Source organism: Cnephaeus nilssonii (genome assembly GCF_951640355.1).
Source record: "Cnephaeus nilssonii genome assembly, chromosome: 9".
In the NCBI taxonomy this organism is placed as follows: Eukaryota; Metazoa; Chordata; class Mammalia; order Chiroptera; family Vespertilionidae; genus Cnephaeus; species Cnephaeus nilssonii.
Genome location: NC_137080.1, coordinates 24,379,667 through 24,398,667, shown reverse-complemented (window position 1 = coordinate 24,398,667; position 19,001 = coordinate 24,379,667). Strand labels below are relative to the sequence as shown.

At 43.4% G+C, this 19,001-nt stretch overlaps 1 protein-coding gene across 4 annotated transcripts in view; it reads left to right on the top strand.

Moving 5' to 3' along the window:
- Positions 1 to 2,341: 2,341 nt before the first annotated feature.
- Positions 2,342 to 19,001, top strand: part of MAP7 (microtubule associated protein 7) — a 139,089-nt gene continuing 122,429 nt past the window's right edge. For 2 of the 4 annotated variants that reach the window (XM_079779857.1, XM_079779856.1), the window contains exon 1: positions 17,351 to 17,642. In XM_079779857.1, coding sequence (XP_079635983.1) covers positions 17,510 to 17,642 — 133 coding nt within the window. In that variant the 5' untranslated portion in view covers positions 17,351 to 17,509. Of the gene's footprint in view, positions 2,462 to 16,883; positions 16,900 to 17,350; positions 17,643 to 19,001 lie in introns of those variants that run through there. The other 2 variants (XM_079779855.1, XM_079779858.1) reach the window with 2 other exon arrangements.

Sequence of the window (19,001 nt, the reverse complement as noted above, 5' to 3'; positions counted from 1 at the left end):
TGATAGTTGTGAGAGAGAAAGGTTGTGGCCTACAATTTTGGGAGGAGAATGGTTTTGGGGTGGTTTGAGACGGAGGAGGAATTTTAAGTCAATAGAGAAGAAAAATGACTGACTACAGAGAAATTAGAAAAACCAGGCGAGTGGTGTAAGCCAAGAGGAAGACGATCAGTCGATAGAGTGAAGAAAATCTAGGGAGATGACAGATTAAAAATTATTAAATTTGATTTCATGCCCTGGAACGTTTTCCTAGACATGAAAGACTACAGTGGTTAAACAAAGATAATAAGACAATAATGGCACCAGAGTCCACACGTTTATTAGCTTTGGTGAACAAAATTATGACAATAGATTCGGGAGAGTTGGAAGTCAAGGGAAGAAATTTTTCAGAATCATAGAGTCCTGAATGTGTTTGTTGGGGTAAAACCCCTGAATGGAGAGGCCTTTGGGAGTAGGGAGAAGAAAAGGTTGAGGTTTCAAAGGAGTCCGGAGGGGAGCAGATGGCTTTAGGAGTTCCAGCTCCTCCCCCTGGAAAGGGGAACTGCGATGAATGGGAGAGATTTTGAGATGGAGGTGGGAGCTCAAGACAGATGGCTTCCGTGTTCTAAGTAAAGTACAACACACAGTACAGCGTGATGGTGTATGACATTTAACAGATGTCACCCATTCCTGCATTTTCATGTAACAGTCCTTGTTACAGACGCCACATTAAATTTGGAAGTCTATACAGGGCCTAAGGGCAGGATTTCGGTGTGTTTCTGTGTAACTGGAGACTGATTAAAACAAATTAGCGAAAGAACGGGAGAAGGGAGAGGCACACACCAAAAACAAAAACAGGAACACAGAAAAATAAACACTAAGTCTTAATTTGCCGTGGGGGTCAGAGAGAGTACTCATAGTTTACTTAAGTAGGTAGTAAATCAGAAGGTTGAAAATCAATCACTTCCCTTCCCCAAGGTTCTTCCAGAGTTCACCTCTCTAAATTCAGCTAAGAGACTTTCTGATGTTCGCAGCATTTTACACTCTGATGACTTAATGTAGTAAAAAAATAACCTTTGCTTGGGCCCAAGCTGAGGTTTAAAACTACCTTAACCCCCTCCCCCCAAACCTGGTGCTTTATTTTTATTAAAAGTCTGACAAGAGTGATCAGTTTGCCTAATCCACTGTAGAAATGGATGGCACTATGGGGAAATCCCTAAGTACACCACGGTGAAGTGTCTCTTCATCAAATCCTCTACTTAGCCAGCGAACCAGTAAACCAAATACAAGCAGTCCAATCCTGGGCTCAGAGTGGCAGGTTTTTCAGTCAAGGACGGTGGGGATTGTCACTTTAGCAAGAAATCCAACACTTCTCAGTCACCCTTGGGCGTCCAATAGATTCTGCTGAAGTCCCTTGAGAGGGTTTTAAGCTGCTGGGAGCTTGCTGGTTATGTTCAACCAACCCAGGCTGTGGGAGTGCATGTCTGTGTAGCTAGACGGAACTGGTCGCTGCTCAGTTTTGTTCCTTATGTTTCCATTTTTGCAGGCCATATTTTCCCCCTCAGCATTTTGTTGCTATCCTGTTCTTGTCTGTTGGAGCAGAAATTGGTATCTCCTCAGCTAATAATCTGTTTCTTTAAAAAAAAAAAAGAAGAAGAAGAAGAAGAAAAGAAAAGAGAGAAAGAAACTGTTGCATGTTGCCTTTTTCCTGGTCTTCCTGAGCAAGCTGGACGGAAGTCACAAGGTAGTTACTAATGGGAAACCAAGAATAAGAAAAGCCACATCACTGGGCACAAGTTTCACTAACTTGTATGCCCTGGGGCTCGCCAGACACACAGGCCTGGTGAAAAGACTGGTCAGCAGCAATGGCGTCCTAAAAAGCAGATCCAGACCGGATCCCAGCGAGGAATCCCGCCTGTGTACTTCGGCTTTCCACGTGGCATCGTACTCCTTTTGCCCTGTCACCATGAACTTCAAAACTGACCCGGCTGCTTCAAAGTTCATAGTGGAACGGGGCGTCCCGATGTCCTCGTCTCACCTGGGCTGATCTGCTTTCTTCAGTCCCAGATCCTAGAGGCACGAAAAGTCGCGGACCCCACTCCGGACCTTCAGGAGTGGGCTGCGGGGTGCGGGGTGCGGGCTGCGGGGTGCGGGGTGTGCGGCGGCGGCCAGGAGCTCGGGGCCAGGTGAAGCTCCTGCAGCCCGGACCCTGTGGCGTCCCTGTGAGGGCGGCCACGCCACACCTGCCCGCGAGGGGGCGCGCCGGGCCCCAGGCCTCTCCTGCTCGCCGGCGCTCGCGCCTCCTCCCTCCGCCACAGCGCTCACCTGTCTGGACTGCGGGCCCCAGAGGCGGGGGCCGGCGGGAGCCCAGCCGAGGAAGAGGGCGGAGCGGCTCTCGGGACGCGTCATCCGAGCACCATGGCGGAGCTAGGAGCTGGCGGCGACGGCCACAGGGGCAGCGATGGCGCGGTGCAGAGCGAAACAGGTGACTGCGCAGCCGGGGCAGGCGCGGGGCCAGCGGGCGCGGCAGGGGCCAGCAGACCGGTTGGTGGGCTCGCGCGGGGCGCCGGCGACCCCCTCTTCTGCCGGCGCGGGGCCGAGGCGGGGAACGGCCGCCCCGATCTCCGCGCCCCCGGGATCGGAGCGCACCGTCCCTCCGCCCTGCGCCGCCGCCGGCCCGGAGGTGCCCGAGTGCCGTGCCCAGAGCCGCGGGCCCGGTTCCGGGGGCCCCTGGGCGCTCCACCGCGACTCTCCCACAACAGGTGGAAACGCGCCAGGGAGCGCGGGCGGGAGGAGGAAATGGAGAAACGGCGGCTGCTCCCCTCCCACCTGCCGCGCTGAATGGGGGAAATCGTACACCCCAAACCGAACAGCCGGCCGGAAAGTCCTCGGCCAGGTGCGACGGGCAGGCTTCTCCGTTCCTGGGCGCCCCCTCCCGCCCTCCCCAGGGCCGGGCTCACACTCAGCTCCTCGGGGCTGTGTGCGCGGAGGACAATGGTGGTGCTGAAGGGCGCGGGGGACAGGCGGCGTGTTGTGTCCGTCCCCCGCCCTGGTGCCCGCGGTTCCGACCCGCGTCCCAGGAAGACCGGGGTCGCGGGCTCGGGAGGGCAGGGGCTGGTTGCTGGGCGGCGGGGACCAGAGAGTGGGGCTCGACGTGCTCAGACTGGGCTTGAAAGGGTGCTCTGAGCTCAAGTTCCAACCCTGGGGGAGAAGGGTGGTTCGGCCCAGAGAGTTCTGTGTTGGGGACCGCTCCCAACCTCCCCCCAACCTCCACGGCACACTCGGGGACCGGCGCTCACGTCTCCGAGACGAGCAGCAGTCCCCCCCGTACCCCACATCTTATATGTGGACGATTTTTGCGCTCCTGATAGGTTGTTTTGGGGATACTGCCTTGCAAACCCGCCCCTCTTTCTTAATCTCCTCTTCTTTTATTCTATTCTTGGCCGGTAAACTCTGGTACCTTCCTACACTTGAAATGGGGGCGGTGAGGCAGTTTCTTATTTTTAAAAGAAATTCGGATCGCAATGCATTTGCTGCTTTACATACAGACATAATCGGAAACAACTGTTTCCTAAATGTAAGACTCACCCCCCACCCCCACCCCACCCAAATGTATTATTGATTTAGATGGCATGCTTATTTTAATGTGAAAGGTCCAGAAAAGCTCTAATAGCGTTTGCAAAATATGTATCTGCTCTGCTAGGAAGAGTTGGGACTAAAGTCTAATAACTTAATCCCTCCAGCCAAAGTACCCGTGGTTTAGTCCGACAAGGTGTCTGGAACTTGTTTACTTTGAAGGCACGCTATTTCCAGTAGAGTGGTTTGAAAGATTTGTAGATCATTGTTTTGGTTCGGGGTGGGGAAAGGGTGGCCAAGTGGAGATGCTTTTGTAATTGCTTTAGAGAACTTGATGAACTGGGTGCCCTGGGTGAGACTCACCCAAGTGAGGGCAACCGGAGGGCAGCGTCCGCACTGTGAATGTCAATGGAGCTTCTGAAACAGAATCGTTCAAGTTAGTTAGTACACGCCAATTTGTGCTCAACAAACAAAAAACAAGATGCTTTTTAGAATCTGCCCGTGAGCAACTTGTTCGTATATAAGTGAATTGCCAAGTAGCCTATTCAATGCCTGGGCAGGTTAACTAATGAACCAAGGTTTCTAACAATTAGCATACAATTCAGCCATGTGGCTGTCAGTGAAATATATTTTTTTTATGAAAATGGGAATTTAATTGGCTGCCATCTTCTTCACAGAAAACAGTTGTTTCATATCTTTGCCTAGACACTTCAAGTTCCAAGGGACAATTTTTACATGGCCTTTTGAATAATTGTACTTTATAATTTAACTAAAACCTATTTCTGGCCCACATCTTTCTGTTGGGTGTTTTTTTCCTAGCCCTTGATTACTATTAATGTTTTTAGTGTTCAGAAGCACCTGTGTGAGCAGGGGCCAAAGAAAGAGCAAAAGGGAAATTTGATTTTTTAAAACCCAGATAGCAATATTTTGATGGAATAAGTGCAGATTGCGTGGATTTTAACAACTTAAGTTTTCTGTATATTTAAAACATGTGACCTGTACACATAGGACTTCAATGTAGTACTTTATTCTTAGGGACATATTTCACATATACATCCAAATGCTGCAAGTCTTTTTTTTTTTCTTTTTTAACAATCACAGGTTTGTATAGAGGTGTTTTTTTTCCCCAGGGAGGCAACATTTGTTGAGGGATCTATTTTATTCCCTTTTTAGATCTAGTTATTATCAAGTAGAGTCCATTCCTAAATGTCTTAGTTTTAGTGTCCCTGTGCAAAGACTGTGGTTTAATTTCAGAGCCATTTATATTAGAATCTCAGATAATTATTAAAATAATACCCATGATGTGTTCATAATTGCATACATTATGTATGTGTGTGTATCAAAGATGGGTTGAACATTAGTGGTATACTGTCTATAAAACAAGACATTTGTTAAGAATATTCAAAGGTACTATATAAATCTAACATTTTAAAAACCATATATCCTTCAGCATATATTTATCTCCTCCTCAAAGGTAGTCAAATAACATGCCTTGTGGTGAATTGTTTTTTTCTCGAGGATGAACAGTTCTTTCACATATATTTTTCAATAGCCAAAGGTGATAAGTGAGAACCGAAAAAAAATAATTGTCTTGGAAATAAGTTTCCATTTCACCACTAGAGGACGTCAAGTCCTTTTCAGGTTATTACTTTGAATAGTTCCAGTGATTGATATCCACAAAACTGCCTCTGCCCAAGCTTTGTATATGTAATTTTATGCTCGTGCCCAATAACAGTGGAATGGGAGTGTGCAGAGCTAAATCGATAACGTAATTTTTATAAAGGCTACTGATTGAGACCAAATTCCAAGCTGCTTTTGACTTAATGCATGAGACTAAATATTCATGCACAGGTAATAGTTAATACCTGTAATCTGTGCATTTTGTTGCTTTTCCTTTGGGGAAATGACGTAGTACCTGGAATTGGGCTTTTTCTCACTTTAGCAAGCTGTGTGGTAGAAAAACATGGGTTTTCTTTATGATCTTGGTCATGACCTTTCACTGCATTTTTCCAAATTAAAAAGTGATCGTTAAGGTCTCAGCTCTAAGGGTCTACGATTATCTACAAATAAAAATTGTAAGAGGCTCAGACTACAACTTAGTGTTAAACTTGTCCCTCTTGAAATTCAGGTCCCAAAGCTAGTAATGCTTCGTTGAGGTGCCTCGATGACCTTTTCCCATTGGTTTGTGGCTAGCTCTTACCTTTATATCTTGCTTTTCACCTGCCAAATGTACTAGTGTTCCAGCACAAGGTGGTTACATGCTCCCTGGGAGGCACTTATATTGTGTTGTGATTGAGTTGGACACCCATGCCAACCCATCTTGACTTATTTTTCTTGGATGTCTATGGTGCTCGCGTGTTTTTTGTTTTGTATTACTCTACCATTGTTCCAAGTTTTAAGTTGTGTCCTAAAATATTATTGCTATGGAATTATTACACTTTAAATCATTAGGGTATACTTTCATTCCCTTTAAACCACAAAGATGGGCGTCCCAAACCTATTTTGACTTTAAACCAGTCACTATCACTTCATTGAATATGTTTCTTTACAAGGAAAATAGAGGAAGCGTATACAGCTTGCGTCTGCATGACTTTCATGAGAAGCAATCAGTTGGGATTTCTTCAATGCACATAAACGAAAAAGAAAGTATCAGTAAGCCATCTTATTTGTTAGTCACCAATTTTAGAAGAGACTTTCTCAAATTGCAGGGGCTAATTTACAAGGCCTATCATGTGTGTGGGCGTGCGGTGGGTGAGAGACTTTTCTCCCTAAGAAAACAATGTCCAGTTCAATTTTTAATTTAGATTTTTTATCTTTTTTAAAGTTTAATAACCTTAAATCTTAAAATATATTTCTATATATTTTATATATAAAATCCAGGTGGGTTGTGGATTTAGATGCTCTGAGTAATGCATCCGATTTTCCTTATATAGTAGACACTGTGGCAATTGATTAATCAAATATACCTTACGCCGTCCTTAAAATATTAAAATTATATCATTCTTCAATAAAGTTTTCTTCTTAAGAACAAGGTAATATTATTATATATTAACACACTTGACACTAGAATAAACTCAGAAATTTATTTTGCAACAGTGGCTTTTTACCTCTTACCTTCCTGTGAAGATGCTCTTATATATATAGAAAGGTATATCTATATGCTTTGTAAAGTGATTTTGCATAATTCCCAGTGTCAGGAGCTAAAATAGAAGTAGAAGAGATGGCTCTACAGTAGAAAGAAAGCATTGAAATAAATTGAGAAATGGGGAGTGGAACTATTTTTAGTGTAGAGCTATGGGCGGGCATATTGCTTTTGAATAGGAAAACCACATGGTCTTATAATCCAGTGAAACCTCACAGGGAACAACTCTAGTTTGGCATTTCAGATTGAGTCGTTGGTGGTCCAGCTGTAACTAAAGTAGTCAAATTTGAGAGTGTCATTCCCTTTATTTACAAACTGATCAGGTCCAACATTGGTATTGGCCTGCTACTCACTGAAAAAAAATCATGGACAAAAAATGGCCCAAAGGATGTCAGGAGGAGGAGCAAAAGGCTATTCTGAATCTGGTGACTGGTCACAAATAAGCCTTTAGCCACCCTTGAAACATTTACATTTATATCATTTTTTCAATAAAAATAATGTATTATTAAAAATAAGATAGTTTTATTATATATTGATACATGTAAACACTAGAATAAACCAGATGGATGGAGTTCAGACACCTGAACTGGGCATTCCCAACCGTCGTGAAGTGTACAATGACTTTTTGCTTTACAAAGCATATTGTTGTTTTCTATTATGGATGAACCTATTGGGAAACATGTTCATAAAACAATTTGCAGTTTATTTAAAACATATCTTTTGGTTATGTTAACCTCCCTCTTTTTGTTGGTAAACCGAGAACAAGAAGAAGGTATTTTTCCACTGAGCTGGATCAAGCCTGGGCTCTATAGGGACATGGGCGCTGCTTGTTTTAGGACAAGTCACTTCCTGCGTGCCGATGTGGATATAGCAACCAGGTAGTACTGTCTCCAGAAAAAAATTTTTTTTAAATAAAATAAAAAATTGAGAGGTAGAAATTTTTAAAAATATATTTTATTGATTTTTTTACAGAGAGGAAGGGAAAGGGATAGAGAGTTAGAAACATTGATGAGAGAGAAACATCGATCAGCTGCCTCCTACATACCCCCAACTGGGGATGTGCCCGCAACCAGGGTACATGCCCTTGACCAGAATCAAACCTGGGACCCTTCAGTCCGCAGGCCGATGCTCTATCCATTGAGCCAAATCGGTTAGGACAGAAAGGGAGAATTTTTTATTATGATTTTGATTTTTTTAAGAAATATTTTTTTAAATATATTTTTATTGATTTCAGAGAGGAAGGGAGAGGGAGAGAGAGAGAGAAACATCAATGATGAGGATCATTGATTGGCTGCCTCCTGCACGCCCCCTACTGAGGATGGAGCCTGCAACCTGGGCATGTGCTCTTGACCAGAATTGAACTTGGGACCCTCCAGTCCACAGGCTGATGCTCTATCCACTGACCCAAACTGGCTAGGGCATAAATTTGATTTCTTCACTGCAATATTGCATGTGTCTGGAACAGTCCCTTTTTAATACATCAAAGACTTTAGTGCCATTAACAATGGGAGTGTAGCATTATGATAAAAGGTAAAATGGTCCATTTGTGGTGTTTGGGGACATTTGGGAAAAGACTCCTTTGTGATTATAATTCTTCCTCAATTGCTTGTTTAAAATTCACATGAATTTTAAGGCAGGTGCTTAAAACTTGGATGTGAAAGGTGAAAAGGTTTTAGAGATGAGGTTTGGGTGGTCCTAAGTGTGCTTATCTACCTGTTCATCCTTCTGAGATGTTATTTCTATACAAAGCCCCCTAAAATCTCAATGGCCTGAGGTTAGGCAAGACCAAAACAAGATCAACATATTGTATATCTAGTTCTTGGAAATTAATGCTTCATATCTTATTTAAAAGCAATAATTGATGCATTAGGAATCTTTTTGGTTTAGCAGTTGCAAATTTCAAAAGCGTCTGGGCTTGCTATTTAATCCTAAGTATATTTGTCTCTTATCTGTATAATTTAGCTTAAGGCTTTGGGTGTTCTGGTTGGTTGATGACAATTATAGTGGATATGCTAATCCTTTTCAGTGTGGGCCTTTAACAGAATGAAAATGACCAAGCCTCAAACTTACCCACTATGGTTATATAATTTGGCATTTCAATTAGTATTTCTTTCCTCTATGTTGATTTCAGAACTATTTTTGGAGAACTGTATATAATTTTTTTTGTCAGTGTTGGCTTTAGTTATCAAATGAACCAATAACTATATAAAGTTTTGTACCTCAAACCTTCATACACACTTTATTTTCTTATGAAAAACATGTTTTATTCCACCCTCATCCACATGTCTACATACTTTAGTTTTTTTCTATGACAGCAAGGAAGGTTGTTGTTGTTTTTTAAGTCCTCATTACTGTACTTTCTAAACCATTTAATGTTGAGACAACCAGACTGCTTGGTTTATATAGTGATAAAAGGATTTATTTGGTAATGCTTTGAAGCTGACCTGTATTGGAGTCTCAGTAAGATGTCATTAGAGAGGGGAGTTAATGGGTCCATTCTTCGAAGCCCTGACCCCAGTTTATGAATATTATTTAATAGAGCATTCCAATATTGGGCAATGATTTGAGAAAATAGTTTTTAGTGAAGAATATGACCTTAGATTTTGGAATGGCATACTTTTATTTGCAGCATGTTGATTTTAGTGTGGGAATAGAGCATCTTAATCTCTCTTGGGTCACTGACCGTGATGGTTAATTTGATGTCAACTTGACGAGGCCACAGTGTCTGGTTTTTTAGTCAAACACTAATCTAGATGTTGCTGCGAAGGTATTTTGCAGATAAGATTAACATTTATAGTCAGTTGACCTTAAGTAAAGGTGATTACTCTTGATAATATTGAGGCTCCATCAAATCAGCTGAAGCCTTCAGGGGAAAAAAAAAGTCCCAGAAAAGATCTTTTGCCTCAAGGTTGTAACATAGAAATCCTACCTGAGTCTTCAGCCTGCTGGCCTTCCATTCAAATTCTGGGCTTGCCAGCCTCCACAGTTGTAATAACCATTATTTCTTAATATAAATCTCTTTACATATATGTAATATACATTATATTTTTCTCCAGAGAAACAGAACCAAAAAAAACTGTAGGAGAACCGTGACTAAACTATTGACCCTCAGAAAAATCAAGGCTTTACCCCCCAAATTTTGCAAAAACATCCTAGTTATTTTTAAGAGAAAATTTTAAAGTAATTTAATCTAATTTTAAGGTCCAAACAAAGGATATTAAACCTTCCTAAATTGAAAAAAAATCTTTATTGATGTCAGTTTTAATTTCAGGGAGTTTTAGGAGAAAGAATTGGAAAGAGCAGCAAAGTATCTAAGGATAGGATTGGGGAAACGTCTCAATACATTCTAAGCCGTATTGTTCTTCACCTGTCCAGTTCTTTACTGGCCTAAAGACTCCTGGCGGTCACTCTCCTTAATGTGACCATAAAGTAATAAAATGAATTGGCTTACCATTCTTCAGTATTGCTTTTCTCACACAAACCTTTAGATGTCATCTCTCAAGTCACATAACCGTAGTGATCCATCCATACAGAGTTGTGTTATTGAGGGAAAACCTGTGTATCTTATTCATTACCTCCCTTCCTAGAGTTTTTCACGTAGTTGGTTTTCCTTAAGTGGCAGGAAGGTGAGAGAGTGGGGGAAGTCTGCAAGCCGCAGGTGCAGGAATCATAGCGTGGCCCCCCCTAACCAGAACACCCAGTGAGGCTTCCGTTGTTGTTTAGCTTTAAGTCTGAAACCTCTGGGGGGCATCAGTCGAATGAGTAAAACAATACAATGGAACTGCCTTCAAATGTAGCCATGTGAGGTCTTCTAAGTGCAGAGGGACAGTGACAGCAAGAGGGAGGGCTGTCTGATCTCTCTTGGGCTTTTCGTCTCTGCCTGACTGTTTTCCCCTGGATATATAGCTCCAGTTCCCATTTTCATCAGGTCATGAAATCACAGGATCAGAAGAGACTCTGGAGATTTAAAAATCCAGCCTGCTTACAATGCATGAACGCAACACTTCATCCCAGATGGGTGTATGTGCACAGCTGTCTTCAGTGATGGAAAGCACAGCTTGTTATGTGCTAACTTCCAATTATCAGTCCCAGAACTACACAAAAAGTAGAAATCCTTCCACACATTAACCTTTAATTCGGTTATTTCATTCCTTCAGAGTCTTGTCTTATGTTCTCCAGAGGAAGATGTCTCTTCTTTCAAATGATCCTGTGATCAGTCCTAGCTTGCTCTCTTCTGAATGGGTTCTAATTCATCATTCCATTTGAAGTATCTAGCTCAGACCATGTGATCTGAGGACCAGAAACTACAGAAGGCTGTTCCCCTCATTCAGCATTCTGGACTGTCTGCTGATAGCGCCCATGATACTGTTAGGATCTTTACTGCCTCATCACGTTGGCCAAGTGTAGTGAGCTTGCTGTCCAAAGACCCTCCTTCCTGTACCTGATGGGTCTTCATGCTGTACCTGTGCAGTTGTACTTTTTAATATAAAAAATGGTGTTCGGCCCAGCTGGCATGGCTCAGTGGTTGAGTGTTGACCTATGAACCAGGAGGTCACTGTCAGGTTACATACCTGGGTTGCAGGCTTGATCCCCAGTAGGGGGCGGGCAGGAGGCAGCCGATCAATGATCCTTTCTCATCACTGATGTTTCTATCCCTCTCTCTCCCTCTCCACTCCTCTCTGAAATCAATAAAAAAATATTTTATAAAAGAGATGTTCGTATGTATCGCTAAATTAATCTTTTTAGCTATAGCCTATTATTTTGATCTGTTGAGATCATTTTGGACCCGAGGCATCTCTCAGCTTTGTTTAATCTACAAGCATACAGCCTTGTTCTCATCTAAATCTGTAATAAAAACATTCATCATCTTTCCTTTCCATTGCCCCTTTCTCCAGCTTTCACCTGAACTGTTGCAGGAACTTGATATCCATGATCACCCCCTGAAATAAGCCTTCCATGCTGCCTGGGGACGCCTGTTAAAAAAACGTGAGGGATTCGTGTACTCTTGTCTTTGCCATCTAGTCCCTTGGCCATCACTTCAGATCCTTTTTCCCCACCTGGACAACATAGTTATGTCACTGGTTTTTCTTTCTCAAGTCTCACTCCTTCCTCCTCCGGCCCATCCTCTCCAGCTGCCAGACCGGCCTGCTTGGGCCACACTTTTCATTCATCAACACCCCTGAGTGGCTCACCTTGCTTTGTTTAGTGGGAGAACATTATATAATTTGGCCGCTGCCTCCCCTCTCATGTCATCCCCAAAGCACCTCATTCTGCATCCTTAACATGACTTTGCGACTCCTAAAGCAAGACAAGGAACCACCGTTTCTTGGTGTGTGTGTGTGTGTTTTTTAATCTTTCTAATAGGATGGCTCAAAAATAAAACAGCATAGGACTGCTTACAGACCAACGATGAGTTAGATCACTTTTAGAAACACAGTCCTGGGATATCTGTCTGATGATTCTGTTGAACCAAGCAATTGATTTCTTTGCCTCATTTTGACTCTGTAGAATTGGATTTCTAACCTAATAAGGGTGTTACTATTAGAGGAGAGGACTTATTGGGCACATTTTGACTTTTGTCAAGTTCAAGAGTTCATGTAATGTACATGAATAAACTTTTACCAGTGAGAATAATGAACAGGAGGGCCTACAGGCATTCTAACGTCTGTTCCTGGGTTAAACTTTAATGTGGCACTTTCTAATATATGCAACCTAGCTAGTGATACCTAACGTTTAGGAAAGGGTTTTAAAGAAAGCTTAGCATCCACACCTGACGTTGAGATAAATGAACCCATGGGGTTAATTAACATTTGGTGGTGGTGAAGCAGGCATGGGAAAGTGGATTCTGCCGCAGTGCGTTGTTCGCCATACAGCAACGACTTACAGAAATGGAACAAAAGGCACGGCAGGGACTAGCACCTCTTCATTGATGGCATGTCACTACTACAGTGGTATTTACTGTTTTCCTCATGTGCCTGTTAACGCAAGGTGGTAAAATGAAGATCAAAGCAAACCTGCCTCTTTCTCTTCCTTTCCAAGGGCCGGTCTTTCTTGGGGCAGGATTTCTTTGTGCAACAGCCTGCTGGCAGCTCTGCATATGCTGTAAGATGGCACGGAAGCCATCGGGAAGTAGTACCGTTCTAGGAAACCCTGTAACTTCAAGAATGGGGATGACAGACACCCAGCGGGGACCCTGTCTGTTCCCCGGGGGTTGTTTGGTTCCACGTTAACCTGCACTGGCTTTGTCGTTTTCAAACCGTAACAGGGTGTGTGTTTTTAAGTTGCTTTAAAATGTGGATTTAAAAAACTCCTGCTAGAAGTAAATTGCAGCTGAGAGAGATGCATTAAATATTTAAAAGATTTCTCAAGTCCAGTAGTTTTGAAGACTTATTAATCAACTCCTCTAATGTAGAAACGCGCAAATACATTTTGGCATTTCTGGGCTCTGCTGACAAGTCATTACCTTGCATGTATCTAGAAATTTAATTTACCAGTGCCTGGCCATTGGATGCAGCAGCAATAATTTCTGTTTTCAACTGTGGTCCTCAGTTAGTACAAACCACGCTCTTTCCCATTTTAGTTATGTTTCTGTACAGCTCACTAGGCGTTTAGAAGGGAAAGCCTGGGTATGCTTCTCACTGGTTAAGCGGATTTCTCTTTGCAAGAGGATATTTTTGGATTCACTCATGGGCTATGCTGTTTTCCAATTTTATCGTCAGAACATAAGGGCTTAGGAAGCATAAATGTGAGCAGAAGCCTGAAGGTGTGTGTGTGTGTGCACGCATGCATGTGCCTACATGCATTTAGCCATCTATAGAACATTGTGACAGCCAGGCCCCAGTCATGAGCTGATGTCCCCTGCACATCAGCGAGTTTGACTGCTCCATATTCACCCACCTCAGGGGTTGGAGCTGGGCCAGAGGTATCAGGCAGCCAGGGTGGATGGACAGACACAAATCATTGTGTACAAGGGAGTGGGGCTGGGGCTGGGGCTGGGGTGGGGTGGGGTGAGGTGGGAACAGCAGTTGTTCAAGGCCTGCCGGCCTGTTTCATTCATTGTGGTGAAAAGTAGTCCCATTTCACCTGTGATGGTGAGTACATTTTATGATGATACGGCAAACATTTTTTTTCTCTGTATGAAGCCCATCTAGTTGTAAAATCTACCCTTCTTCACTAGGCAGTGTCTCATTTCTCTCAAGTTTGTACAAAGTCCCCATTAATACATCATTTCTTATTTTAACAATGTAAACAAAACAATTGCAAAACCCAGTTGCCTCTTGGGAGTCTGCAGACACCAGTTCCTATGGGAACTGAATTAAGGTTCTGTATCTGCAGGGGACACGCCAGGCCGGTTGTACCACATCACACTGAAAATGCTTATTAGTGTTGGGGAAGAGTGAACGGATTTAGAGTAGTATATCTTTTACTTGTGGGGACATTTACATTTAAGACTTACCGTCCCCCTTTCCATATTTGTTTTGGGTCAGAGTATAAAAGGGAGAAGACTGTAGCCCCATGCTCCCGCCGGGTCAAACCCACAGTGTTCCTGAAATTAAGAGTTAACGCCTATATCCATTAAAGACTGGGTTTGAGTATTTATGAAACTAATCTCAAATGTATTTATGTGTGTTAAATGAGGTGAAAAAATGTGTACTTCATGGGTTAGGGGGGAAATCCTTCCTTTATTATGGTTATTTGATCTTGGACAGTTTGCTTCCCAGTGACTGGTCACAGCTGTGACTGGGACTCTGCCAGTCGGCGCTGGAGTGGGAATTTACAAGGCTGCAGGATGCAAGCACCTCGGCTTCGGAGAAGATGGGCCTGGGTTTAACCCTGACTCAGGGACTTGACTGTGGCTTTCACCTCTGTGAGCCTCAGTTTCCTGATCTGCAGGGCCACTGTAACTGACACAGCCAATGCACCTAGCACAGCGTCTGACATGAAGTTGAACACCTTCATTCCCAGATGATGGGCTATTATTACATTCCTTTATTTGACCCCTCACTACTTCATGGGTTGTATGATGGTGGCTACTTTTTAAAAAATACATTTTTTAATGATTTCAGCGTGGAAGGGAGAGGGAGAAAGAGATAGATACATCAGTGATGAGAGAGAATCATTGATCGGCTGCCTCCTGCAGGTCCCACACCAGGAATCGAACTGTGACCTCGTGGTTCACAAGTCAACACTCAAACACTGAGCCACACCAGCTGGGCAATGGTGGCTACTTTTGCGTCAAGGTTAAACCCAGGCCCGTCTGCTAAAAGGCAGTTTAGATTCTATATACGTACGTATGTACGTGTGTGTGTGTGTGTGTGTGTGTGTGTGTGTGTGTGTCTTGCAAGTGTAAATCTTCACCTGATTCTCTGGAATTAGAAGAAAGAAACCAAAGTGGATATGAAAATGATATTGGCCTATGTTTATTTGATCACCTGATTAAAAAAAAATAGTAACTTTTAAAAAATCATGTTTAATTCAGAAAAAAAGGATGAGTTTATCAAACAGAGAATTATGGAATTATTTAACCAATTTGTAGCCACTTTTCATTTCTTAAACAACAAGATCTGGAACACTGAGGCACAGGTCCTCCCTCCCCTTCCCTCTCCACATCTTGCCATCGGATCTAGGAATCTGAACTATGTAGGCCGAATGTTTGTGCTAAGGCGAAGCCCTGGACTAAGAAGACGGAGACCTACATTTTCATTGCAGACCTCCTGCCGGCTAACGTTGATCTGGGAAAGGAGTTTTGCTCCATGGGCCTCGGTTTTCTCACATGTAAAATGACACTGATTCAGGAGCTTTCTCACACCCATTCAGCTCTAAAACTCCATTTGTTCAATTGCAAATCTCTATCGCGTGCATTAACGTGATTTTAAATAAACTCCATGTCTGAAATGTCTTGCATTTCTCCAAACCACAGAGTTAAACACTTGTTAACTTAATTCAATGCCCAGCCTTTGGAGGGAAAGAATTTTTTTTTTTCAAGCATGGATTTGCTAACCATTTAGTACATTTGCAGCACTGGGGTTGGCAATATGAGTACATAAAAAATAGAGGTATTCCTAGAAGGAGTTGATAGCTGAACTGGAAGCACCTTGAAAATAATTGCACCAAAAGTGGACTAGTTTATAACAAATGTATTATATCATAAAAGCAGGTGATATTTATTAAGTACTTCTTACTGCTAATACTACTAATTTAATCCTTGCTCTTAATCCAGTAAGGTAAATGATATCATCACCCCGATATCACAGAGAAAACCAAGGGACACAGGAAAGTGAATTGTTCACAAAGGATTTAGAGAGGATATTTTATTTGCCCTAGAGTCCTGAGGTCCCCTTCTGGATCTGGAGGTTTAACTGTTGAGAAAAAGTATGAGAGAGGTGTAGGGCGAGAGGATTTGGACTTTCTAAGCAGACTTGGATTTTATTAAAAGGCAAAAGAAAAGAAAAAAATTATTTTCTGAATTTGGCAGTTGGCATCTTCTAACGTCATTTATTGTAAATTTAATCTTTTTCATACACAGCATAAATTTTAGGCAGCCTAGAACCGAAGAGTTTTAAAATGAGAAAGCTTTTATTTCAGAAGAAAACAATAATCACATGATTGTGTGCTTTGGAGAAAACAGTCCAAAATGGGACTGGAATTGGGTCAAATGTTGTGAATGGCTCCGCACTGCTGGTAGTGACTTTCCCGAGGGCCGGGGGTGGGGTGGGGGTGGGGGGGCTGTTTGCTGGATAGAATCCAGGCAGTTGTTTGTCCCTTTGGAGGATTGTAGTCTCATTTGTGTCTACTTGCCGTGTAGAAAGGGTATTCTAAATTGTGAGTTGAGAATAGGTACGGTTCTCCTCCTTCCTGTCTTCACTAGAGGGTCTCCGGTGTGGCCAGGCCTGTGTTTGTACAGACACGGGGATTGTAAGATGTCCGGAAAGTTGGGATGTGTTGCCGAGTGTGAAGTGTGTGAAGTGAGCTGTGGGGGTACCAGCGGGCCTTCCTTCACCCAGGGACTGGCAAACATTGCTACCAGAGAAAACTCTGGCCCCCGGAAGAAGAAAAGCCTCACTGCCTTGAGCCCTTTTCGCTCTGCTGCTGATTGTGCAAGCAGAACTGCATTCCTCCTCCCAGCCCGGCCGCGGCTGCTGCTACGGGGAAGAGGGAGCTGCCCTGCAGACTGCTGCCTCGCCTCACTCTGTAACCCTCTGCTGGTGAGTTCCCAGGACCCGCATCCCGGAGGCTGCGGCTGCTCTTCTCTCCGAGGACATGGAGCCCCCGCTCCCAGCCCTCCTTGATTAGGATATGTCAGGGTTGTCAGGGCAACTGTGAATGGCAGTGGATCCTATTTTCCCCTCCGTGCTGCGTGCTGAATATTTTCTCGTGCGGTGTCAGGAAGAAGATTGGGCAAAGGTGCTGCCGCAGGAAGGAGAACCTGGGATCTGAGTGAACAGGTTAGGCAGTGGACGGAGGCATCTGAACCTGCGTGCCTTTAATAGGGCTTTTCTGGAAGGTTGTGTGTGTGTGTGTGTGTGTGTGTGTGTGTGTGTAAGAGAGAGCCAGAGCTAGCACATGTGCCTGTGGGGAGTCAGTGGGAGGGGGCTTTTAGGGGGGGTTGCTGCTAGGTGAGGGGGAACTGCAGGGCCTCAGTTGCCAACTGGCTGGTAGTATCTGTCAGCTGTCTGCACACTGTTTACCCATAGGGGATCTATTACAAGTGCTCAGATGAACGGGCAGCTTAGAAACTAGCAGCTTCCTGGGAGCTGCAATTACATAAGCATATATTTTTAATACAATAATAATTAAAAAACGAGGAGCAGCGGTATGCCTGGATCAGCTACAGCTCTCCGGCAAGAGAGACTGAAGAAGACCAATGCAAGGCCAATTCCTCTTGGTTTGTTCACCATTAATGAGGAAGATGAACAGCAAAAGAATGGAAATTCCAGAAGACCGAAAGGTATGCATTAGCTCTACCCTTTGGTTGGGGAGCCAGCCCATTTCCCACGCTGCCTGTAGCACATTTTACAGACTCTGTTTGTGGTGCATGCTGTGTGGAGTGAGTGCTTGTGACCTCCTAGCCCAATTTGATGGTGTTATTTACACACTCGCGGGCTGTGTACGCTTGAAAGGGGGAAGAGATTTTAGCAGATTTGGTAGGTTTCAGAGCAGCTGCCTTTTTGACAGGAGCTACTTTCCTGGCCCAGAGAGCTTTAATTTGCACACGATCACTTAAACAGCTACCAATGACTCTGTCCTCATCAGGAGGAGGAGATAGGAGTTACCAAGTTTGAAATGAACCTCTCCCCACCTTCCTTGGGTACATCAGGTGATTTTTGTTAAATGAGGTGAGTTTTCCCTTGACAGGGATGAGTTAGATCAAGTGACCTAGGACTGCAGCCTTTCCATGGGCAGAAGGTCAAGATGTTATTTCCTTTTCTAGTCTGAAATGCCAAGAGCATGAAGAGAAGGAAAACAGACAGGGTGCTACTGTAGAGGGCAAAGCCGGGGAACAGGGAGGGGGCCATGAGGTTTTATCACTTCTGATGATAACTCTGCTCCTGAACGGAAAGGAGAGGCCTGCTTCTCGTGCTATTTTTTGTTTGTTGTTTGTTTGTTTCCATAATGATGAAATGCAGCAGCAGCTTGCCTGCTTCTCAAGGCGTGGGTACTGCATCATTTCTGGCTTCGTCTCAGACCCATCCAGGCTATGCACCACCAAGGCTGTAAACATCAGAGGTGGCAACATCATGCATTTTTGAAGAAGGGCTCTAAGTCTTGCATTTTAAGTTTTCCAGTATCCTTGCAGTCCCCTTCCCTAAAAATATATAAGCTGTTCTCTTAAGTTAATACATATGCTTTGTTGTTTCTATGTGCTGATTAAATTTTAGCTCGCATCCAAATTGTTCTGTCACACACAGAGATATCTAATTTTCCTCTGTGTGGTACATGGCAGCAAGTAAATATTTAAGCAATGATCGGATGAGTGTTTAAATAGAATCCATTGTCTGAAGACTACTGGCTTGCTTTTTCCTGGCTGTTGACAGAATCTTAGTTTGCTTTTATTAAATGTAATTGAATCTGCCTATTTTAAATCCAAGAGTATATTTTTTCTTCATCTAAAAAAATATATATATATATATATATATATATACAGGAAAGTTTTAATCAGTAGAAATCTTAGTACCGTAGTTGACTTTTGCTTTACTGTCAGACATAGCTTCTATCCAAGGACCAAATGACCTCAGGAATCTAATGATACTATTATGAATGGGAGGTGACTTAACTGATTCTTTTATTTGCACAGGAATTAGACAGT